The sequence below is a fragment of the Chanodichthys erythropterus genome, chromosome 10, assembly GCF_024489055.1.
Source record: "Chanodichthys erythropterus isolate Z2021 chromosome 10, ASM2448905v1, whole genome shotgun sequence".
Classification (NCBI taxonomy): domain Eukaryota; kingdom Metazoa; phylum Chordata; class Actinopteri; order Cypriniformes; family Xenocyprididae; genus Chanodichthys; species Chanodichthys erythropterus.
Genome location: NC_090230.1, coordinates 45,496,419 through 45,522,460, shown reverse-complemented (window position 1 = coordinate 45,522,460; position 26,042 = coordinate 45,496,419). Strand labels below are relative to the sequence as shown.

General features: G+C 35.6%; 2 protein-coding genes across 6 annotated transcripts; one reads left to right on the top strand and one right to left on the bottom strand.

Moving 5' to 3' along the window:
- fgf13b (fibroblast growth factor 13b) lies at positions 1-18,115 on the bottom strand. 5 transcript variants are annotated; one of them, XM_067397903.1, is made up of 7 exons: positions 16,619-18,115; positions 16,256-16,395; positions 11,309-11,476; positions 5,160-5,270; positions 4,956-5,059; positions 3,585-3,783; positions 1-1,612 (listed from the first exon to the last, which is right to left on the bottom strand). In XM_067397903.1, exons 2-7 carry the CDS (start codon positions 16,305-16,307, stop codon positions 1,476-1,478), a joined length of 771 nt encoding a protein of 256 aa, XP_067254004.1. In that variant the 5' UTR covers positions 16,308-16,395; positions 16,619-18,115; the 3' UTR covers positions 1-1,475. The 5 variants fall into 5 exon arrangements, with proteins under 5 accessions (XP_067254004.1, XP_067254003.1, XP_067254002.1 ...); XM_067397900.1 differs by lacking the exon at positions 11,309-11,476 and having other exon boundaries at positions 6-1,612; positions 16,619-16,954; positions 17,470-18,112; XM_067397902.1 differs by lacking the exons at positions 11,309-11,476; positions 16,619-18,115 and adding an exon at positions 12,394-12,514 and having other exon boundaries at positions 3-1,612; positions 16,256-16,363.
- Positions 18,116-18,345: 230 nt separating this feature from the next.
- f9b (coagulation factor IXb) lies at positions 18,346-24,468 on the top strand. The gene is made up of 8 exons (XM_067397898.1): positions 18,346-18,561; positions 19,061-19,230; positions 19,386-19,410; positions 19,551-19,664; positions 22,528-22,662; positions 22,916-23,220; positions 23,401-23,524; positions 23,750-24,468. Exons 1-8 carry the CDS (start codon positions 18,495-18,497, stop codon positions 24,337-24,339), a joined length of 1,530 nt encoding a protein of 509 aa, XP_067253999.1. The 5' UTR covers positions 18,346-18,494; the 3' UTR covers positions 24,340-24,468.
- The last annotated feature ends 1,574 nt before the right edge of the window (positions 24,469-26,042 follow it).

The following is a 26,042-nucleotide window of genomic DNA, read 5'->3' as shown; positions in this document are numbered from 1 at the left end:
TTTATATTTCATTCCAGTATGAATATTTCTGGGGATTTTGTATTTGTAAAATGTTTGCTTTTTTAATGTTGGGTTGTCACATACAACATACAGTTACTCTTGTATTTGTTAGTATCATTTTGAAGAAGAGTCACTTAACACATAATCAAACGTGCTCTGAACATACAAAACATTTTATTCAGTGCAGCTTCTTAAATGTACAACAAATAATAAACGGGCGGGTAGCAAGATAAAATGCATTTATATACATTTGTATTTTACACCAGTATCCATTAGAGCACATGGTTCCATATTGTAGTTAATATACATAGCCACACAACATGCAGCGTCCATTGTCCCCCATGCATTAAATATGCTTCATACATACATACATACAACAGAAGAGGATTTTGATCAAAATTATAACCTGCCTGACCACTGAAGACTAGAAAGAAGAACTAGAAGAATAAAGTTTCATTCACGAGTAATTTACTTATGCTGATTTAGCCCTGTTAAAGCAATGGAAGCTTTCTCTTGCTTGGCTTTCATTACGTTTTACCAAAAAGAGGGGTGTGAAAAAAAGCCTGACCTGTTTTTACGTAACGGAAATCTTACCGGGTTGATGTTAATCAATAATTTAACATTTTCTGATTTGACACTTCTCCAAGATGCTGGGTTCCCGAATTAGAAGGGAAGTAAAGGAAGACATAAACAGACAAAATAAAAAGCAGGGACGCACAGCGAGTAGCCTTTATCTATCCTGAATACATTTCCTCTGACTAAATGACATTCACTCTTGCGGTTTTCTCAACCATCTGTCTGAGGGAGCTGAAATTACACAAATTGACTTACCTCCATACAAAGAGACTAATGACATCTTTGGTGTGCAGACAGACCGAACCCTAAATCTGTTTAATTTGCAGAATAACAATGGGGGTTGGCGCTGAAAAGACAGAAAAAGAGAAGCAAGGAGCAAAACGCCTTGTCTAAAAAGCACACAACAATGAACTGCTGCCTCAAAAAAGCTGAGCTGAAAGACTTGTATCATATGTCCAACACCTTTGGGATTTCTGCCTCTATATACCGATAAATGGGTCGCACAAGCTGCTATTGTCAAGTTGTAGTTGACTCAGCACTATGGAGTTGGCATTCCTAAGAAGAAATGGAACAAAACACAAAAGTTCAAGAAGATTTTGTGACAACGCCACGGGGTAGAACCACAGCTCTGTATGCTACACATGGAAACGGGGATCACCGCAAACGGAGGCAGATCCCTACATCAATAAGATGGCTTGGTTAGTTTGTCTCAGGAGGTTGACCTGCAGAAGATTGTACAATGTAGGTTTGCACTTGTGTTCTCATCACAGTGATTTCAGGAAACACTAGCTAGCGACCAGCTAAGAGTTTCACCGCACTCTTGTAAACGCGTTTGTGCTGTTTAGTTGATGGTCGAGTCCAGCAGCTGTACAGCAGCAGACCGCAGGTGTGCCCTGCGGTTATGTTGACTCATTGTGGCTTAGAGTCTTGCCACCGTTGAGCATGGCCGAGGCGCTGCGGCTCTTGGTCGGAGTACCACTTCCGGAACGGGAGAACTCAGTCAGATCATGGAGCGATGGCTCTCTGTACATAGCAACTGGGGAGACACAAGTAACAGGCCTCATGAGTCTCATGTTCAGATTCTAGCAAGCTTGTCTCTTTATTAGTAAATCAATAACTTCTATTAGTGTCTACACAGCACTAGGGATGGGAAGCACAAGAAATTGAATGCTTCTGTCGAGGATCCTTGGGTGAGTTTGAATGTGATTATATACAGGCCTGAACTCATGCTGACTGGGTAGATACGTTGATTACAGATTGTTGACGGCTGGTTGAGATGACGTAATGATTGGGTAGCTTATTTGACTTGTTCCTCCCGAACTACGGTAATAAAACATAATTTTACTAATTCTTTTGAATTTAAGGAAGAAACATAAAATGAACATAAGAACATAAAATGTGGGAACATACTTCATATATATGCCTGTTTATAAAATAAAGAATATGAAAAAAATGCTGATTCACAATTGTTTGCGATTAACTAAAAATACATTTTCATACCAGTCTTTGGGTCAAGAATGACATTTTAGTAGTCAAACTCTGGTTTTGATTCACTAAAAAGGAACCGGAACCGTTACCCCGGAACTGGATGCGCTTAATGTTTTTGATTCACTAAAAAGAACCAAGCGGTTCAGTTTCGCACTAAACAGCAATGCAACATTGAACACATTCAGAGAATTTTAGGTGTTCCTACTCCATCTACAATATTCGCATAAGTTTGTTGCATTTTTGGCTGTAAAATAATTGAATAATGAATATATCCACACAAAACAACTGACAATCCGTCAATATGTTTGAAAGAAAAACATAGTAGTTTTTCTAGGTATAATCAACATAAATATCTGGCATTCTGACATAATTTAGTTTTAATGGAAATAAAGTTTTAGTGGAAAAATATTGGTAATTCTCATTTGTGCTCATTTTGATTAGAATACATCACATCCGGTCAGGCGGTCGCATACGGTCTAGCTGCAAAAAGTATTTTTCAACACAACCAAACATTAAAAAGGAACCAAAAATTCCACATACGCATATATGATCAGAAATCCACTCAGCTCCCTTATTATACTCTCCAATTGGAAATGAATGACTTCTGGTCTGTTGTTTGTCGGAACGGAACATTTCAGGTACGTACAATATACAGCACAAAAACACCTGATTGCAGTAAAAAATTATTTTGTTCTAATATAACATAACTTTGTTTTAAATCTAATTGCATGGAGCTCCCATGCTCATTTCAAGCAGACTAATGTCTAGTCATCTTAGCTTCACTTATGACTGCACACAAGCAGCTGCAGTTTTTGATTTCCCCTCGGATTTAGCCAGTTCTGAGAAAGAAAGGCACCACTTTAATTTAAGGAGAAAAGAGGAAAAACTATTTCTCAGGGCAAAAAAGTGCGCCTATACTTAACTATGTCTTCTTTTATGGTCTGTTGGGAGAGCGATATTTGAGAGTTAGGGATTGATATTAAGATGCTAGTAAATGCAGTAATTAATTTCATATCATGGCCAATAACTAATAAATATTAACATTTATTGTATTTTTTCTAAAATCATTAAATATAAAACATTAAAAAACCAAAACCTACATAGAATTTAGGAATCACAACATTATAATGTTCAGATAAGATTACATAATATTATGTAAGATTAAAATTCTATAATGTTTTAATGTAAAAATGTTTTTAAAGATTAACTTTAAGTCAGTGTCCAATAAAATGTCTGATAAAACTTAGTTGAACTGACATCTTTACAGTGCTTATACCAGCACAGACACCCCTTGAGTATGACCACGGTTATGCAATTTAACTTTCTACAATACAAACATGCGCTTCCAACACATCTGCATTTTCATCTTTTTATAAAGCAATAACACCAAACAACTGCAGATACGTGCTGAAAGCCAACAAGCTACTTGAATGCTTGTGCTACAATCAGCCAATATATCCTCAATCTAAAATAGATATTTTTAGAAAGCCATCAGCCCGACGATCGGTGCTTGAACGAACCTTTGAGAGGTTTGGGGATGAAGTGTGCAGCCGGCTTGGTCTTCTTTACATGGTTGCCCTTCATGATTTGACCCTCTTTGTTGAGACCCAGGTACCAGCCTCGGCCTGACTGCTGCTGCCGATAGATCATTGATGAGTAGGTCACGTAATAGTTCTCAAACACTGACTCTTTGAATTTGCACTCTGGCGTGAAGTGCTCCTGTGAGAGTGAAATGGGCAGAAAAGACAACAGAGACATAAGAGACAATAGAGAATTATTCTTACATGTTTGTGGAGGAGTATTTGCATAAGAGAGAGAGAGAGAAAAACAATGTGTGCGAGATGAAGAAAGCGAGAGCAGACAAATTTGAGCTGAAGATGGTCCAGGACCAGCCTACATCAATATCCACACATCACCTCATCATGATTTGTCTTTAAATTCCAGTGATTGGAACCGTAATAAGCGGTCTAAACGTGGTAGCACGCCACCCCATCTAGTTTGTGTTGCAGATTGATTACCATTAAACTCCTGAGGCCCGAACCACTTTGACTCATTCCTGCAGATCAATACATTCATCCTGGGGAAAACAACCTCTCAAACTCAACAAGGAGATACGTGTATACCGGCACGACCATGGGTGCGAGTTTGAGTATTCCTGTGGGCAGTCAGACATGAACCCACACAGTTGAAATGGAAAAGTACAGTTTAAACTGTTCCCGCATAGTAAAATCACAGACCTGGCCAAGAGTTTCAAGCGACACTGCAAATCTTTAGCGTTCTAATGCCAGCAATGTGGCTCAAAATGTCCGTTCTGAATTGACAGAAGCACTTATTGGCACAGCACTAAATAATTCATGTCGCCAAAGCACATTTAATCAAAGGAACGAGGCGAGGGAGGCACTCACAAAGCAGAATATCCATTAGAGCATTATTGTGATTTCTCCATACTTAAAAACTGCAGAGTAGATATCAGGCGGAAAACCTTGGGTGTGATGATGCATCATCTCCCAAGAGCGTTCTATAGATAGTCCAAATACAAAGCAATTACATGAAGTGTGAATTATCTTTGTGTGAATGCGAGGTGCTAACAAGAATATCTAAATATGCCATTATCTCTTCTTTGAATATGATCACGATACAATGCTGTGATAAATAAGAGGCAGATGGTGTTTGGGCAGGAGTTGGATCTCATTAACTCTTCAGTCTATCGATCGCCCGCTGTCTGGAATCCAACCTGCAACCTTTAAGTTAACAGCTTGGATCCTCAGGCATCCATGATGCTGTCTAAGACATAGAATGTGGGATGTTTACTACTGCCCTGATCTCAGAAGAGCCCACAATGTGTAGGAGGGACTCACAAAGATGCAGTATGAAGAGATCAGCATACTTACAGAGGTGTACAGGTAGCCTTCGTTGTTCATGGCCAGGTAGAGCTTGGTCTGAACGCCCTGTATAGCCACCACCCGCAATCCAACAGGGATAAGGTTGAAAATAGCTGTGAAGTTACAGTACAACAAAACAGAATTGAACCCATGGGAAAGAAGCGTGTAGGCTCGGTCGGTCGTGTTTAAACATGTTGCGTGTATTGAACGGACCATAGCTATTATCTTCCTCTTTTGTGCCATCGATGGTCCCATCAGCTTGGAGTTGTAGATGAAAGCCTTGTCGACTGTAGAGCTTGGTGACTATCCCCTTGAGCTGAGGCTCTGTGGAATTGAGACAACACAATTTAGGAAGAGGGGGAAAGGGAGGGCACCCAACAACACATTGCATGAGGTGAAGAAGAACATTCAGAACAAAGGCACAGCTTGTGAAAGCCAAGAAATGACTGTTGGAAAACCATAAAATGTGCATTGTGAAAACATAGTGAGTGCTGGTGCCAACGGGACCCAGGCATTCGGCAAGCATTCCTCAGTGTTTAGGTGACAGATAACTATGGCTTATATAACATGCATTTCTGTAATATTCTGATTAACACTAAACGGCTCTGAATTTATGAGTTAAAAAACTTTATTACTTCGCTGTATACAAGATGCAAAAACAAAAGGAGCAACGAGAGCACAAATCACATTAATGTTTATCAATTCTGTGCTATTGATATTTGATGATGCTTTAAAATAATAGTTTCAGTCACAAACAATTTTCCAGACAATTAATTATGGTAATTGCCATTTCCCCACCTACGCAGTCATTACCTTTAAGAGATACTTCTACTTGACCTGACACTTAAAATCATTTTCATTGACCAAAGTAGTCAAGTTCAGTCATATTAAATAATATTTTTGAATATTCTTTACTATTTATTTGCTTCTGTTATTTATGTTACTATTATTAATAATATTTTACATTTCTAATTTGTGACCCTGGACCACAAAACCAGTCATAAGTCATATGGGTATATTTGTTGCAATAGCCAACAATACATTGTCAAAATTATCGATTTTTCTTTTATGCCAAAAATCATTAGGATATTAAGCAAAGATCATGTTCCATGAAGATATTTTGTAAATTTCCTACATCAAAAATTTATTTTTCTAAGTAATATGGATTGCTAAGGACTTCATCTGGACAACTTTAAAGGCAATTTTCTCAGTATTTTGATGTTTTTGCACCCTCAGATTCCAGATTTTCAAACAGTTGTCTCTCGACCAAATATTGTCCTATCCTAACAAACCATACATCAATGGAAAACGTATTTATTACTTATTAAAAATGGTTGACCTTTATGACTGGTTTTTGTGGTCCAGGGTCACATTTAGTTTTGTACTGCTTTCACTCGTAAGTGGTTGTATTTTCAAAGCTTCGAGCATGAATATCTCAACAGAATATATAATTTAAAATATATTTTAACGTTTCTTTTTGTTTGTTATTTTGCATGTTGCAAAGCACATTTTCTGTGAGCCAACTAAACCTCCAACCTACCACCCAGAAACCAACTATATTAATTCATAAATTCAACATTTATTATTTATTGCTGAATAAAAAGTGAAAAACACTGAAGACCAACCAGTGATCATATCAAAAACATATATATATATATATATATAATACCAACAAATGTTCAATATTGGCAATAGAAATCCATCAAATGAAAGTCAGCATAACCAAAAGAGTGCCACAGATCTGTGTTTAGCCCGATCTCTGATTCAGACAGCATGATATGTATTGTAGAACAAGTGAGGATCTGTGTGCCCTGGTGATATTGCAACATCAGCTCTAGCACAGAGAGAAGCCTCAAAAGCAGTGAAGTGTGAAATCCGTGTCTTATTACTTTGCGCAGCAGACTCGTTCATATAAGGAGTTAAAGATAGAGCAAAGTGTAGTCATGTTTTCTTAATTCAGTCAACTGTGATGAGGATGAGGATGATGACGATGATTGATGGACATGGCTATCTGGGTAAAGTCTGATAAAAAGAACACACATAACATCAGACCTGGCCGTCTTCTCTTGCGTTTCTTAGAGCCGAAGAGTTTGACGCGTGAGAACAAGTTGAGCTTGCTGGGCTTCTCGCAGTTCCCAATGCTCTTATTGGGGCTGCTGGCGCAGCGGTTGGCATTGGCTTTCTCCCGCTCCCTCGCCTGCCTCTTCTGCCGAATGAGGGAGCTGGCGATCGCTGCGGCTGTAGCCAGTTTGGCGTTTTGTTGTGGCGACGCGTCCCAGATTAAAAATGACCATATGTTGTGTATATTAAAGTCCTGTGTGCTCAGAACATTGTCAGTAAGGAAGGAAAATCAGTACTCCATGACGGACTGCGTAATGGTCATTTCAGAAGTCCACCGATGTCCCCACAAGAATGAGCATATTTTTCATTGACAAATCATTTGGTTTGAAGCCCTCACAACCGCTTCATTCAGCGTCGGCTGTTGTGCCCTGACATGGTGCAGCAGATCCCGGACAGCAGCTCCTCTTCTTCTCTCCGGGGAAAAAAAGCTGTCTTCTAGAAAATGTTGCCTTTTTGTTGCGCGTTTGTTTGAGAGAGAAACGCGTGCCATTGTGCCATGATCCAAAGCTTTACTAAGCCATGCGCTGATTCAGAAAAACGGGCACCTGTTAACACAACGCCGCTGAGGAAATAATTAAATATTGTCTTCATGTGAGAAAGAGAGGGGAGGTATTGTGCTGGAAAATTGTGAGCAAGAGGTCCCCGCCTTTCAATAACGCAGCCTTTAATTGAAGTTGAGTAGATTAATCGGCTTCCCCTGCAGATGCGCCCATGTTTTCAGCAGTGGAGATCTGCATAGGTACTCAACAGATTCCCCGTCCTCGTTCCCCAAAACGACCCAAAAAATGGAAATTCAGAGGCGTTGGAAACGGAATTTAAACTCAGGTGTCAGCAATATGATCCATGAAAGAAAAATATCCACATCCACCAGTGCGGAGATTCCAGACTGCTCTCTTTTCGACACTAGGCTGGATTGCAGCAGCAGCAGCAGCAGCAGATCGTTCTCCTCGCAGTGGCTCCTGCAGCAGCACGGCTTCATCGGCTGCATGGTGACAGACAGCCCCAGAGACGTGACTGTGGTCTTCAACAAGCCGCCGTGTATAAACAGGCAACATTACAGCCTCCTGTAATGAGGAGTGGCCTTTTTGGCACATATAATCCAACTCATTCATAGTTTTTTATTTATAACATATTTTGTTTTGTTTTGTAGAATTATGCACTCTTAAAAATAAAGGTTCTTTATTGGTTTCATGAAGAACCGTAAACATCCATGGAACACTTTTACTACAAAAAAAGGTTCTTTATAGTGCAAAAAGGTTCTTTAGATTATTAAAATGTTCTTTACAGTAAGAAAAAATGGTTCTTTTAAGAACTGCTCACTGAAAGGTTCATTTGGAGAACCAAAAATGGTTCTTTGCTGCGAAAACCTGCTGTGGGAACCTTTATTTTTAAGAGTGTGCTGTAAAATTGTTTTGTTAAATATATATATATATATATATATATATAATATATATATATATATATATATAAACTATTAAAAAAATGTGGTTGCTAGAACTTTACCTTAAAATACAATTACTACAATGAAGCATTTTGGTGACATTACACTTTACAGTTCATAACTGCATATCTCATTCATAACGTTAATTTACCAACTAATTTGTGGTATTCAAATATGTTTGTTTCTGCAAATTATGTGGATAAGGCCACATAACGATGAAAAATTGACCTCTCCAGCAACTGATAATAACATAGACCAAGCACAAAACACCATACATACACCATACGTGCAACATACATATCACTAAAATAATGCAGTAGAACTATTTTTTTTTTTTTAAATAATATCTAAACAAAAGATGGTTTGCACAGGAAGTTCTGGGAATGCCTCTTTCATCATCAGTTAATTTTTTTTCACTAATATGTTACTATAAAAGTATGTAGTATTGTCTTTTTTAAATATAAATGTAACTAAAGGTAATTCATACTTTGTATTTATAAAATATCTAAAAATTTTCCATGAATTATCTTACATATAAATATGTAATAATATTACATAAAATATACTCTTACTGTATAAGTTAAATAAGATTAAATAATATGTTATATAATATTTTTCACTGAATGGTCCATCCGAAACCAGTTCAAGATGTTACCACATCAAACACATTTCTAAATTACCTAACAAAACATTTTTACAAGGATGGATAGTGCCAACAACTACACTGATGAACAGCAGACAAATATATTCTTTTCAAAACGGTTTGTTTTTTAAAACTGCAATCCTCCTTTGCTGAAACAACTAGAAAACTCTTCCAACCCACTTAAGCTGACGTTCAGTCGAGCTGGTGGATTTCAGCACCACGGACAGCACTAATGACCCACGCCTCTCTGTTAATTACAAACAACCCCATTCACCCACTCAAACATGCCATTATCAGCTTATATATTATCAGTATATCTCATTCATTTGTCTAACTCCTTTTAAAGAAGCCCCCTGACTGGATATCTTCAGATATCTAAAAGTGTACCTGATACAGATCTTCTCAAGGGAAACGCCATGCTACTCTCAGAGGCATCCAGAGATGGCTTTTATTCTTTCGCACTTCTTCACAGTGTGCAAAGCAAGAAAAAGGGCGTTGCGAACTTTCAACTAATTCTCATGAGTATTCTGTCCATTAAAAGAGCACAGCCCGGCAATCATAGCAGATCATTATAGCCTGTTATTGACAGACCACTATGAGTTTAGGGCGCCTTATCAATGATTCATCAGATGCATCTGAGTAATGCCAACTCTAATATTCTCTTCAGGGTCATTCACAGCAAGAAGATGAGGAGAGAAGAGGGTAGAGCGAGCAAACACTCTCAAACCTTTGTGAATGAATCCTAATCACAAACCTGAAGATGTATATGCTCAATATATTCATATTATAGTCAATAACAGATTACAGTATTATTGATTGATCAATAACAGGCCAATGAATAAACCTCATTTGGATTCAAAGCCCTGCTTCTAAATATTTTTCTTATTAATAAAAGCATCAGAGACATGGCTGGTTTACAAGCTCCAAAAATCATGCACGGACAGTTTAGGAACAGTCCAGAACGGCAGAGCGAACCAGCAGTTCAGAGAGAGAGACTAATGAGATATCGGCGTAATGAGGAAACAGGATTTTTTCTCAAACAAGGGGAATCGAATTAGTCTGGCCTTCCTTCCTGTGGTGTGTTGAGCTAACATGTAACACATCCAAGCATATTTTCCTGCTCTTCTAAAGCAAACAAATCTAATGTAAGTTTTAAGATTGTATCAAAGTCACTGTCATACACAAGTGTTTTATGTAATCCTATTATGCTTATGCAGTCTCTATATTACTCATGCACATCTAATCTCTGGTGAGAGTAACTTCTGTCTATTCTTGATGTCTACAGATAAGGGACCCTGAAATGAAGCAATTTTTTCTACACTCTATATTTTCAGTGCTGCTATTAACAAATATATCGCCATTGTTTCTGTGTCTAGGAACTGAATTGAATTCGCCAGGCAATAATATAACCATAAAGTCTCTATTTAAATTATTATGGCTATTAGTGACCTCATAGTTTATCCCATTAGCATTCCTAAGGTCTGGTGTTTGTAGCCTACAGTGGAACACTAACAGGTTATAGAAATGCAGATCTTGTTATGATGAGAAAACAAAGTTGTAGTCTTTGATTCTATGGCACAAAGTCATAAAAATATCTCTTTGGGTTATTTGTATGACTGAATGTGCTTATGTTCTCAGCCACATTTCAGTTGAGAGGGCGAAAATAACAACCCCACCCTGATGAAGGTGATCTTAAAGCGCACCACAAGATGGCGCTAAAAGATGTGAAATGGGCTGAGAGAGAACATTGGGCTCATCATCATCATCATCATCACATCCAAACGTTCATGAAGTGCACAATAAAACAGACCTGGGTTTGAAATACAGTTAGTGTACACATGCAGGGGTAACGAGAACTTGTGCGGGCCTAGACGTGAAAACATTCCCTTACTATTCAGAGACAAAGTCCAACCGAAAGAACATAATACAGTTCATTCAAATTCATAACAGCACTGGTACATTGTGCACTGGAACAATAGCATGCGTTGCAATATAGAGCATTTACAACGCATGCTATTTCCGGTGTATTTTTTAAATGTGTTTTATAATAAAAACAATGTTAATGCTGGTCTTTCCTTATCAAAGAACACTCTTTCGTGAAATTAACATTGAAGGTGCTAGGCAGGCAGAACCGATAAACCTCTCATCTCGACAAACCTTCAGGGATTTCTTTTTTCTTTAGAACGAAGAGTTTCCAGAATGGACAGCAAAAGAGCTCCTGACATTTACTATGAAAGGGTGAGTTTTCTTTCTGATCTACTGCAAGAGACTGAGTTGACTCCGCCCGCAACAGAATGTACTCCTTTCCATCTTGAACTGTGTATACTTCAAGATAGTGACAGAACAACAAGTATTAGGGAAAAAATTCTGGTATGACAAAACTACATAAATCGTATTTACACTATAATGACGCATGCAACCGTGCACGTACACACACAGAGGGAGGCCGAAAGGCAAAAAGACCAAATAAGTTTGGAAAGATGATACTGACATCTGGTGGTAAAGCCATGGATGTAGTGATACTATATCTTCTGCACTAAATCTACAACATTATTAACTTGAAGTGTCATGTTTTCAATAATGACAAAACTAATTAGATACTAAGCTGAACACATCAAAGTAGGCTATCTAAGACTGAATAATTAGTCATGCAATTACACATACACATGTAAATTTCACATAAAGCCTACAATATAGTTTGTAATGATACAAACTGCAAAAACAAAGGGAAAAACATATTTTTCAAACAGTCCAACATAATGCATAGCATGATTTTATACTATATATATATATATATATATATATATATATATATATATATATATATATATATATATATATATATATATATATATATATATATATATATATATATATATATATATATATATATATATAGCCTACCTGTAATTACATTTGTAAAAAATATTTTATTTTTTGTATTATTTGTTTACACATCTTGGGTGGAGCATTTATATAGTAGATCACATATACTGAATTCGTGTCACTTTTATGAGGTTACAAAGTGTAAATCACTGAGGCTTCAACATGGAAAATCAATGTTATTAGTATCAATATCACATCATACGATGTATGGAATGGATAACACTTTACAATAGTTAACATTAGTTAATGCATTGACTAACATTAACTAAAAATGAGCAATACATTTGTTACAGTATCTATTCATCTTTTAAGGGTTAGTTCACCCAAAAATGAAAATTCTGTCATTTATTACTTACCCTCATGTCGTTTCAAACCCGTAAGACCTTCATTCATCTTCAGAACACAAATTAAGATAATTAAGATTTTAGTTGAAATCCGATGGCTCCGTCACTTCCTCTGTCAAGATCCATAAAGGTACTAAAAACATATTTAAATCAGTTCATGTGAGTACAGTGGTTCAATATTAATATTATAAAGCGACGAGAATACTTTTGGTGTGGCAAAAAAACAAAATAACGACATATTTAGTGATGGCCGATTTCAAAACACTACTTCAAAAAGATTCGGAGCATAAATGAATCAGTGTATCGAATCATGAATCGGATCGCGGGTCAAACCGCCAAACTGCTGAAATCACGTGACTTTGGCACTCCGAACTGCAGATTCGACACACTGCGTTCCATTCGACAGGGTCTCTACGCAGTCTTCACTGCTCCCTACTCCCTGAGCACGGTTTATCAGTTGAAGTGGACTTCGCTAACAATAATCGTTCATTTGGAACGCTCTGCAAACGTCATCAAAGAAAGTCGACAGTGTCGCGGAGATTGATGACATAAATAAATAAATAGATATTTTAATTTACTTTCGAATTTAAAATCGACTCTTAACAGATTTGAAGCTGTAACTGTCATGCCATATGAAAATAAATTCTCATTTGGTTAACTGTATATTCTTAATCCATGGTCTCATGCGCTTTCTTTTCCACGCGCAGCCGCATAAACACTACTGAGGTAACATTAAATAAAATAAAATAAATATAATATATAATATAATATTCGTTCGTATAAAATGTATGAATACTCAAAACCAGAGAGCCGTTAAACTCTTTCAACAATGGCTCTTCTTCGTCGTAGTTCTGAATGGTGACGTGGTGCGCAATGACAGTTGGGTAATTTTACCTCTCTACTTCCTGTGAAGTGATGTATCGATGTTCCCTTATTCCCTATGCCGTTCGCAGTGCTCTTCGAACGGAACATGTTCGCTCCCTTCGGAATGGAATCTCACTTAAGATGGCGAAATACCGTGTGAAGTCCACTTCGCAGTCCACTTACGGTCGAATGGAACGCACCTACACAGATTCACAATGCTCCGATGCTTTCTGAAGCATTGTTTTGAAATCGGCCATCACTAAATAAATCGTTTTTTTTTTTTTTTTTTGCCGCACCAAAAGTATTCTCGTCGCTTTATAATATTAATATTGAACCACTGTACTCACATGAACTGATTTAGATCTGTTTTCAGTATGGATCTTGACCGAGGAATATCTTAATTTGTGTTCTGAAGATTAACGAAGGTCTTACGGGTGTGAAACGACATGAGGGTAAGTAATAAATTACAGAATTTTCATTTTTGGGTGAACTAACCCTTTAATAACATTGTTTGTTCATGTAAGCTCATGTCCCTTAAACAATATTGATGAATACAACTTTTGATTTTAGTAATATATTAGTAAATTATAAAATTAAAATTAAGTTAGATTAATAAATGCTTTAGGGCTCGGTTTCACAAACAGGGTTTAGATTAAGCCAGGATTAGGCCTTAGTTCAATTAGTATATTTAAGTAACTTTTATAAACTTGCCTCAGAAAAAAACATTACTGTGCGCATCTTGAGACAAAACAATGGCAGTGACATATTATAAGTTGTTTTTAGTTAAAACAGCTCAAACATGCATTTTAGTCTGGGACTAGTCTTAAAGGGATAGTTCACCCCAAAATGAAAATTAAAGTTTTAAGTTTACTTTATTTATATAGCACATTTAACACAGCCACAAGACTGACCAAAGTGCTTCACAAGAGAAACAGCATCATAAGAGTAGTAAGATCACATAAAACATACTATAACAAAGAACCAGAAAAAAGAAATAAAACACAAATAGGAAATATAATAAGCAGGAATATAAAACCTAATACTGTAGGCCAATGAAAACAGATGGGTTTTTAGAAGTGACTTAAAAATGGTTAGACTAGGGGCCATTCGGATCTCCACTGGCAAGTCATTCCAGAGGCGAGGACCGATTACCGAAAAGGCACAGTCACCTCTACGCTTAAGTCTGGAGTGAGGGATTAAAAGAAGGTTCTCATCACCAGATCTTAGGTTTCTCGAGGGGATGTAGTGATGCAGCAATTCAGATAGGTAGCCGGGTGCTTGATTGTGTAATGATTTAAAAACAAACAATAATATTTTAAAATATATTCTAAATTGGTTGAACAGGCAACCAATGAAGGGCCTTTAAAAGCGGAGTGGCATGATCCCTTTTTTGCTTTTTTAGAAGAAATTTAGAAGCAGCATTTTGGACCAGTTGAAGACGGGCAATTTGAGCTTTAGAATGCCACAGTATAATGGCTTAAAATTATAATAAAATTAACTTAAAAATTAAAATCAAATAAAAAATTCTGTCATCATTTACTCATTTACACCCTCAAGTTGTTCCAAACATGTATATCTTTGTTCTGCTGAACACAAAGGAAGATATTTGGAAGAATTTTTGTAACCAAGCAGATTTTGCCCCCCATTGACTGCCATAGGGGAAAAAATACTATGTAGTCAATGGGGGGGCGAAATCTGCTTGGTTACAAACATCATTCCAAATATCTTCCTTTGTGTTCAGCAGAACAAAGAAATTTATACAGGTTTGGAACAACTTGAGGGTGAGTAAATGATGACAGAATTTTTGGGTGAACTATCCCTTTAAGCCTTGTCTGTGAAACTGGGTATAGAAGTATTTTTCTAACTCATAAATGGAACGTTATTGTAAAATATTAACGATGTATCTTTGAAATAGAACCAAAAAACTCGGACGCAAATGGTGACATACAGAATTAACACTTAACGAAGGAGTTCTAAATGAACGGTGTGTTCAATTAAAACTCAGCAGAAGCTTAATCTTTCATTTAGGCTGAATCCCCAAAGGTCTATTAAATATAATTAAAAGCTGTCTTTTTAATGACCCCTCATTTAACATGGCCTCAGTATAGATGTGTAGATCATTCCATGACGTAATAAACTTTAATGAGTTTTTCCTGTAACGACTTAATCAAACGTAATCCTCAGCACTGACATTTACAGCTCCCTCTCAGGGGTTTGTGAAGCTATTATTACTTATGGCCCAACCACACAACACACACATATATAGGCTAAAAAATCAGGCATGCACTTTAATGCTTGTTGACCTTATATAAAATGTTATGCAATTTATTTCCAGTGAAAGAACCACTGTAGACACTAAAAACAGAATACATCTGCCTTATACAGCATGATATGTATTTTTAATAAGGCAGCCTCTCCGCCTCTTTGTCTCCATGGCAATAGGTACCCAGCCTACATCCGTGAACTGAAGCGCGGAGAGTGCCTATATCACGCTCAAAAAAAAGAAAAGAAAAGGAATTAAATACACGTATAATAATTTTCTTGCTATCAATACGTTTTATCAAAAGAACGTTTGTTTAATAAAAGCCATTGTTGTTTTGAGGTAAACCGTGAGAAGAGTGGAAAGCTATTTTTGCTTCTCGTGAAGCGCGCTCAGCTGTTAAAGTAGATTTAAAGTGACCGCACCACAGCAAATATGATACAAACATCACACTTGTTGGTTAGGTGTATCTTTAAGCTTAAACGCGAACATATTTTATAATTTAATGTTAAGTTACTCTCTTTGTAGAGGCCTAATAGATCGGCTACTAGCGTCGAGGGAATCAATTTTTAATGATTTTCCGCGTAATGCTTGACATCGGCCCATTAATTGTAACCGCCTGCATAACCAGAACTATCAATGGCTTCCAACGTGCGCCTTTTGCGCGTAATTATTAACAACCAAATTTATGTCAATACATGGAGAGGGAAAAAAAGGTTTAAGTAAAAAGATATATATGTGATGTCTTACCCTTGGTTGCATCCTTATCTTCTTTCGTCTTTAGTAACGCTTTCCCGCTCATAGATCCCAGTTTTAATGAAGAATTCCAGATGATAACTCGATCCGATCATTCAAAACTGGCTCTTCTATTAAACAGTGGCCAACTCCTCCTTAAAGGAACCAGAGCGCTGTTCATAACGATTTCCCATTGTATGATATCTTTTTAATTATGTTTTTCATATATTTAAAATCAAAGAATACATATACAGTCAGTATCCAGAATAAATCAGGTCTGTATGTTTTTCCAATCACACTCATCAAATAAAGATTCATATTAATTTAATGTAGGCCCATTTAATTAGTCAGTGCATATTAATGTTGCTGAATCCTTACCGTTTGCTGGTCGTTATTATCTTCTCTGGCAGGTGTGCATAAGCGCTTTGTTCCATAAGACAAAAGACAAGGCAGCAAAGCAAGGCGTGAAAAACTGTAACAACAGGCTTCGGAAAAAAAAAATTAAAATGTGAAAGGCCACTTCCCAAGCTGTTTTACTGTCGTTCAGTTTGCAGTGTACAAGATTGCAGTTCGTGCGCTCATGATGTGCTTTGACACATCAATCAGACCACATGGCGGTGTATCACCCTCGCTACGCAACTATTGAGGTCGCGTTGTGAAGCTCAGTCCCAAACTTCACCACGTGACGCGTGACGTCGACCTCCGCTGCTGCTTCTGTCAGAAGAGTCAAAATGCGCTCGAGTTGACAAACATCACGTAGATTTACGCAAGACCATTCATTAGCTGATTCGTTACTTAAAATGTTGGTTTCGTTCAGCTACAGGTCAGTAAATGAAAATATAACCAAGAATATCTGTTATACAATGTTTCAAACAACACTGAACGAAAAAAAACTATATTACTTCCAACACTATAGTAGTTAGCTAGCTACTATCAAATAATTGTTGAGCTTAGGGTGCGAATTACTGTGGGAGGATTTACCAAGTATACTAGTTAATTTCACTCATTCGTTTTCTAAATAAATAACTAATTATATTATTTTCAGTAGCAAGGTTATCTAATTTTCATCTGCTGCTAAATTGTTTTCTGCTGAGAAATCGAGTTCGCCTGAAAAGGTAACTATAGCAACAGTATGTCGTTTTTATGTGATAAAACTGTTAAGAGCCTTTAAGACAATGGTTGAAGATATATGGGTGCAAAAATACATATCGAGTGAGATAAATCTTTACATGTTGAGTCCATAGAATTAAAATGCCAAAGTAAAAGTTGACTAGTTGACCCCCAGAACGCCATTCTGCCATTCTTATTCCCTTTTCATTCACCCATCCAAAAGCAGCATTAATTATGTAGTTTAAACTTCCTGTTTGACAGCCACAGAGAAGTCACAAATCCTGTTACATAAAAAAGATGAAGCAAGTCATTGTTTTTTTTAAGTTGGACTGTCGGATATGAGCACTATAAATATTTAAAAACTTTTAAACTAGATCTGTCCGGTTCCTTGTGTTCAGCACAAGATACTGACATACAAAAATTCACGTAGCCTAGTTTCTGTTAGGAAACTTATGTTGGCTTATTCACCATGAATCACTAAAGAACAACAAGTTTCCAGGAAAACAAACTATAAAAGCTATACAGACTATATTTTTTCACTAAAGAGTTTATGTCATAAAAGGTGTAGTTTTTTGCCAGATAGCACATCTCAACACTTAGCACATAATGTCTGTGTTTGTTATTTCATAACTGTTATTTCAATAGCATTGGCTAGTAGTTTAACAGCCATGGATGTCAATGACGGCAGTATTAGTCAGCCAAGTCTTGTCAATATTTGCTGGGTCCCAAGTCTGAACCGAGTTCTCTGACTCAGCAGAAAAATATAAAAGACAGAAATGACTCAGGCATGTAAATAGGTATCCATACAAATATAATCATCCAAAGGGATTATATAATCCACATATTATATATTCATTCTTTATGTTAGGAAGTCTGAAGTGTGACAAAATGCATTATTCAAACATTGGGATGTTTTCTCAGGACACTACAAACTGCTTTACAGGTATAAATGGTAAAATGCAGGGAAAATGACCCACAAACACTGCAGGTGCAGACTGAAAAAGAAAAGAAAAAAACACCCACCGGATGAGATATCTGTTTGCATGAAGTGCAAACAGATATGTCCTGAACTTTGGAGCAGATCATGAACGTATTTAGACTGTTGGGAAAGATTTCTGCCTGAAGGGAAATCATCATAGAGAAAATGGCGAAGATTTATCCCATTATTTGGATATGCACTTTGCTGCTTGAAACCTGGCTAACATCTGAAGGTATGTTAATATTATTTTAATCCTGTTCCTGGAAACCATTTAACACACGCTTCAGTAAAAAAAAAAATATTCATATATATATATGAAATACTAAGTTGTCAAAATTCTATTCAATATAATATAGTGTCAAAAAATATGTTCTAATGGTTTTATGTAACATGTAGTCTTTTGAAATGTGAAAACCTTGTGCAATAACTACTTATTAGAGTAAGTAAAGAGAGAAACTGGTTAACACCAGAAGCCTTTTCATGTTTTGTGTTGTTCGAAAACATAAAGGAAACCTAAAATCAATTGTCAAATCATTCTTATCATGGTGGAACTGAAATGAAGTCTTTGCTTCTGACTTAAATAGCTGTTCAAATTCAGCACGGAAAAAGCCTTTCAAAGTAAAACAATATTCCCTTGCCAGATCTTCAGTGTTTGTAGACTACTTCATCTGTGTCCTAGAAATAGACCTTGACGTTTGTGAATTCTCAGTGTGTCTCTGTTGTGTGTGTAGCTTCAGTGTTTCTGCCGAGGGAGCTGGCAGGGTCTGTTCTGAAGAGACAAAAACGCTTTAACACAGGTATGTTTGAGGAGATGAAGGCAGATAACTTGGAAAGGGAATGTATCGAAGAGCGCTGCGATCTAGAGGAGGCCAGAGAGGTCTTTGAAGACCAAGAGCAAACCGTGAGTATCTATGTTTACTATGTTTATAACTAGTTGTAACTAATTAATCTATGTAACTATGTTTATAACTATGTTAGTAACTATGTTTTTATTTCATAAGAACATTTTTAGGACTCTCTCTTTTTGAGTTTAAAACTTTCCAAATTCTGTTTCAGATGAAATTCTGGATCACTTATATGGGTGAGTACATATTGATGTATGTGCTATGTAGAACACTGATGCTGAATCTGTATTTCTGTATTTTTTGTTTTTCAGTCTTATTATTAACATAACAGAATGTATTGATAATGTATTGATGATCATGGCCTCTCCTCTTTCAGATGGTGACCAGTGTCAGTCGTCTCCCTGTCAGAATGGTGGGAGATGTGAGGATGGAATGAATACATACATCTGCTGGTGTCCAGTACGCTTTAGTGGGAAGAACTGTGAGTTAGGTAAGATCCGTGATGATCACATAAACTATAGGATTTGGCAATATATCTTCAACATAATTTATTAACAAATATGTCAAAATATGTTCTTATTTCATTATATATATATATATATATATCTCCTGTATATATATCTATATAATTATATTTTATAAAAAAACATAAAAAATAACATGAATATAAAATGATATATATGATACAGTATATTTCTATAATGATATATCTAATTCTATTTTTAATGAATATATATATATATATATATATATATATATATATATAATTTTTCTAAATATAATTTAAAATAAATAGATATAATTTAATAATTTAAATATATATTAAAACAACACACACACACATACAGCCAAACCAAAAATTATTCAGACACTTGACCATGTTTTGCTTAAGAGTTATCTGACATAATTAAGATTAATTTTTTCTGACACAGTTTAACTTTGAGATCTTATCATATTTTATTACAATTTTTTAAACTATATACTGTGTGCAGAATTATTAGGCAAGTTGATTTTCTGATCATATTTTTTTTCCAAGCACATTTTACCAATTCCAATCCACATCAATCTTAATAACTACTATTAATATTGTTTTAAATCATTTATAAGTGATATATAATTGTTCATGAAGGCTGGAAATGAAAAATGCCCTATATTCAGGTGTGCAGAATTATTAGGCAGGTTTTCTTTTACAGATAAAATGAGCCAAAAAAGCCAGTCAAAAATTATTACATACTCATGAGAAGGACGCAATACTAATGTAATACTAGAAATTGCAAAGTTAAAGCATGACCATTGGACAGTGAAATGCTCATTGGGTCAGCGGGGTCATATAAAAACAGCTGGAGAAGAAAAGACACGTGTTAACTGCAAAATAATTAAGAATTAAGGTGAAGAATTAAGTGTGAAACCATCAGGAACCCTTTAGTCTCCAGCGCCACCATTTCCCAGTACTGAAACCTACCTGGAGTCTTCAGAAGTGTGAGGAGTCAGGATCTCAGAGACTTAGGTTAGGTGAAGAATCCTAAAAAATGACCCGCTCTTAATAAGAATCACAAGCTGAAGTGTTATAAAATACATGAAGACTGGGTTTTTATAGGCCTTATAGACAGACAGCTTGAGAGTGACTCCTGAAGGACCAGCACCACATCCTCTTGTACCACTGTTTGAAGAACTTATCTTGTATGACCCCGCTGACCCAATGAGCATTTCACTGTCCAATGGTCATGCTTTAACTTTGCAATTTCTAGTATTACATTAGTATTGCGTCCTTCTCATGAGTATTTAATAATTTTTGACTTTTCAGTCTGAGTTAAATCTCTTTTTTGGCTCATTTTATCTGTAAAAGAAAACCTGCCTAATAATTCTGCACACCTGAATATAGGGCATTTTTCATTTCCAGCCTTCATGAACAATTATATATCACTTATAAATGATTAAAAACAATATTAATAGTAGTTATTAAGATTGATGTGGATTGGAATTGGTAAAATGTGCTTGGAAAAAAAATATGATCAGAAAATCAACTTGCCTAATAATTCTGCACACAGTGTAGTTAGTGAATAAACTGTATTAATGAATGAAATGTTCAAGGTGTCTGAATAAATTTTGGTTTGACTGTATGTATGTGTGTGTGTGTATATATATATATATAATTTTGGTAACACTTTAGAATAACTCACGCTATGAAGCATTAGTTAAGCATTAGTAAATAGTTAATTCATCATTTATAAAACATTAATAGACATTAGTAAGCCATTTATGAATACAGCTATAAATGCTTTGTTCTTGATTTATAAGCATATCTATAATGAGTTTAATAATTGTATTTTCATAATTTATTAATGATCAATTTATCATTTTTAAATTATGTATTACATTATTCACAAACCAGTAATTTAGGAGTTGTCAGTGGTTCATAAGATCATTTAGGAAGTGTAAGTAAATGATTAATAAAATATTTAAATGTACATTTATGCATCTTATTATTTATACATATAGTATTAGTTACTCAGTGTGTTAATAAATGCTTTATTAACATATTCCTAGTGTCAAAACTACCTCAGTACTAACTTTAAAAATTAGAGAACAGCAGTGTAGAAGATCACTGAACCTTTAAATCTCATTTATAAAAGCTTTACAAAGCATAAATAGTCCTCACTTTAGATGAGCTCACAAAAATAGTTAACTGACCACTTCTAAATGTTTTATAACTACCTGAATTAATCATGAATTGCAGTAGGAATATGTGTTAATAAAACATTTACTAACACACTAAGTAACTCTTACTATATGTCTAAATAATAAGATGTATAAATGAATGTTTAAATAGTTTATTAATCATTTACTTACACTTACTAAATTAACTACTGACAACTCCTAAATAACTGGTTTGTAAATAATGTAATACTTAATTTAGAAATAATAAATTGATTATTAGTAAAGTATGAAAATACAATTATTAAACACATTATAGATATGCTTATAAATCAAGAATAAAGCAATTATAGCTGTATTTATAAACTACTTACTAATGTATATTAATGCTTTATAAGTGATTAATTAACTATTAACTAATGCTTAACTAATGCTTCATAGTGTGCAGTTATTATAAAGTGTTACCAATTTTTCTAAATATAATTATTAATATAAATAGTTTATTGTTTAAATTTAAATATATAAAAAAACAACATGAATTGACAGAGTTATTTAAAACTTCATAAAATGAATATAAATATATACCTTTTTTATCTCAGTACTTTGTAAAAAAATAAATTCTTAACCTGCTTTAGTTACTCTTAAGATCTTCTTCTGCTAAAACCTTATTTCATGTTTCATGGATTGGTCTGGTGCAGAGATGGCAAAACAGTGTCATGTAAATAATGGAGGCTGCATGCACTTCTGCACTCTGGATAAAATTTATGGAGCAGTGTGTGACTGTGCCGAGGGTTACAGATTGGCTCTGGACGGCAGGACATGTGAACCTACAGGTACTGGAATCTATTCCCACTAATTGCATGCCATTTGTCTGCATTAAGCCACTGTATTTTCACTGGGACATAAACTGTATTTCAAGCTCAAAGCTTTTCTTATATTGTGCAGTATGACCTATCATCATATGCAGTAGTGTATTTTTGAATATACCATTTTCTTTCAAGGAATTTGACTGCATGCTTTAGCTGATGCTTGGGTTGGTTTGTTTATTAGATCTTGCTCTTAATTCATCTACTTGTATCTTTATAGGGCAATACCCATGTGGACTTCTTGGAAAGAGTATTGCTGAAACTCTTAACTCAAGGTCCATTATCATTGCTGAGAATGGAAATCAAAATCACTCTGTCAATCACGTCAATACAACAGAGCACAATGCGATAGAGTCCAGTCCTTCAGATTTCCCTGAAGTGAACAGCACTAGCTCACTTCAGCCTACACTGGGCAACAGCTCCTCCCCACTCTTTGCCACTCTATCAACTATCAAAAATGCAACAAACAATGACCATCGCATTGTAGGAGGCAATGAAGCAACACCAGGGGAGATTCCCTGGCAGGTAAGTGATGAATTGTGTGTTTGTAAATAAAACATTCATAAGGTTGCTTCTCAACTTATGAAGCAGGGCTGGCATAATCTTCTCTGGCTTGTGTCAAAAAAAACATTATATGGAGGACTTTTCAATAAAAAATGTAATATCAATCTTGAGGGAAATTGACTGTCTTTTTCTCTCTGGCAGGTGGTTTTTATGGAAAATGTAAATAAGATTGTGTTTTGTGGAGGCTCTCTTCTCAGTGAAGAATGGGTCATTACAGCTGCCCACTGTGTTGAAGGAAAGGTGGGATCTTTCTTCATTAGAGTGGGTGAGAGACCAACTACACTGTCATTTTAATATGCAGTGGTTCATGTAAAACCACAATAATAACAATAATAATACTACATCTTGTCATTTTTATGTTATCTGTTATCATTTATTTTATTAACTCATTTTTATTTAATATATTTTTATTTAATCAACAGTTTTATCTTTGAGGGCAAATATGATGTGATGTTATGCTTATTGTAAATTAGTTAACATATTTCTTTAGGTGAACATGATATCTCAAAGAAGGAGGGAAAAGAGAGTGACCACATCATAGCGGAGTGGCATATCCATCCACATTACAACTCTCAACAGAGTCTTTACAATCACGACATCGCCCTGTTGAAGCTCAAGGAACCCGTCAAATTCTCTGACTACGCCCTGCCTATCTGCCTGGGCTCTAAAGACTTCACAGAGAACCTGCTCAAGAACTCGCAAAACTCCCTGGTGAGTGGCTGGGGAAGGCTACGGTACGGGGGCATCGAATCCAAAACACTTCAGAAAGTAGAGCTCCCCTACGTGGACCGGACAGAGTGCAAAGGCAGCAGCACCGACACCATCTCTCGCTTCATGTTCTGTGCCGGTTACAGTACGGTACGCAAGGATTCCTGTCAGGGGGACAGCGGAGGACCCCATGCCACCCGCTATCAGGAGACATGGTTCCTCACGGGCATCGTCAGCTGGGGTGAAGAGTGCGCCAAAGAGGGAAAGTATGGCATCTACACCCGCATCTCAAAATATATGAACTGGATAAGTAACATTACTGGGATCAGAACAGGACACATGTCCAATAATGGTCGAAAGAGTTTGAATTAGATGAGGCCATTTTCCAGATTTGTTTGAATGAATTAGAGCTCACAGACAGTTCTGTACAGATGATATTTACTAGTCATCATTCAACAGACATCCTGTAACAATCAAGAAAATATATAGTTTACCATCTTATACTTTGTGCTTGTACATCTACTGAAATTATTTTCATACATGATATACAGTACCACAAATAAGCATGAGGTTACTTTACTACTTTGTCTCTGTACATATTATACACCAGAAGTGTATGGCTTTAAGAAGTGTCCTTCAAACTGAAGTACACATGAAACTCATTCAGACCACATCTGTTTTTCTTCTCCCTTTTCTTCTTCCCCCTTTTAACTTTATGACATGCACTTACACAACCTTTCAAAATTGTGGGGTTGGTAAGATTTTTTAAATCTTTTTATATATGTATATTTTTTGAAAGAAATCTTATGCTCATCAAGGCTGTTTTTTATTTTATTTTAATAATACAGTACAAATAGTAACATTGTAAAATTAAAAACAACTGTTTTAATATATTTTAAAAATGTATTTTATTCCTGTGATGGCCAAGCTGATTTTTCAGCAGCCATTACTCATCAGTGTCATTCTAATATGCTGATTTGACACTCAAGAAACATTTCTTATTATATTATCAGTATTGAAAACAGTTGTGCTGCTTAACATTTTTGTGGAAACCATGATAGAGTGATATATTGAAACATTCTTTGATGAATAGAAAATTTAAAAAGAACAGCATTTTTTTAAAATAGAAATCATTATCAATGTCTTAACTTCCACTTTTGATCAGCAATCCTTGCTGGATTAAATTATTAATTTTTAAACATTAAAAAAAATCTTACTGACCCCAAACTTTTGAATGGTTGTGTATTTATTCATTCTAGTTTTTAATGAGGCTAACTAGTGAAATAGTTGACATCTTGCACATTCACCTCAATGGATTCTAAGCGGTTAACAAAGTTAAGTGCACATTGTGAATGCAGGAAGGGACAGGGAGAATGTTAATTAAAAAAAAAATAATGGAATGGAGAAGCTTGGACATTATAATGAGGTATACCACCAAGCAAAGTTTTATTTCAATGACAAAAACTGACCCAAATATGGTGGATGTGCTGAAAAATTAATTTTAAAACAAAATATTTACAAATGAATCATGCAATTTCTTCAGTAATCCCATGTAAAACAAAAATAGCCCAGAATTTAATATGAATTAGCCCAGAAGTAAATATGAATATAAAGGCAGGATCATCTGAAAGCTAAGCAGCATGTTTTGATGCCAAAGAAAAGTCAGAATAATAAAAAAAGAAGAATTAAGATCAACCTGGTACATTTGGAAATGGAATGATATGTTTTGGCACATAGACTAGTTACTGATGTGAGCTTTCATCTTTCATTCACTGTATCTGTTCCAGCATTAAAATGGCTTTTTAAAACAAGTGTCCAACCACCGTACCCATCTGTTCTCACAGGTCAGTGTACACACCATGCTATAAACCTTCCTGTTTTAAAATACAATTAAATACTGTGCTAACTACACAAATACATGTTTCATATCATGTGTTATGGCACAGTATGGTGATGGTACCTTCCAGGGATGAAGTGGATCAATATAAAGCTTTTATTTCCACACTGTATTGTTGTAGATGGTGTCTCTTTTTTTCTTCAAATCCAACATAATCCACAATCCCTACTGATGGCAG

Coding starts and splice junctions, on each gene's coding strand:
- fgf13b (XM_067397903.1), bottom strand. CDS start 16,307: ATGAGCGGGAAAGCGTTACTAAAGACGAAAGAAGATAAGGATGCAACC. Junction 11,477..16,255: donor AGATAAGGATGCAACCAAGG/GTAAGACATCAC, acceptor ACTATCTTGAAG/TATACACAGTTCAAGATGGA. Junction 1,613..3,584: donor CATCCCCAAACCTCTCAAAG/GTTCGTTCAAGC, acceptor GTGTCTCCCCAG/TTGCTATGTACAGAGAGCCA.
- f9b (XM_067397898.1), top strand. CDS start 18,495: ATGGCGAAGATTTATCCCATTATTTGGATATGCACTTTGCTGCTTGAA. Junction 19,411..19,550: donor ATTCTGGATCACTTATATGG/GTGAGTACATAT, acceptor CTCCTCTTTCAG/ATGGTGACCAGTGTCAGTCG. Junction 23,525..23,749: donor ATCTTTCTTCATTAGAGTGG/GTGAGAGACCAA, acceptor ATATTTCTTTAG/GTGAACATGATATCTCAAAG.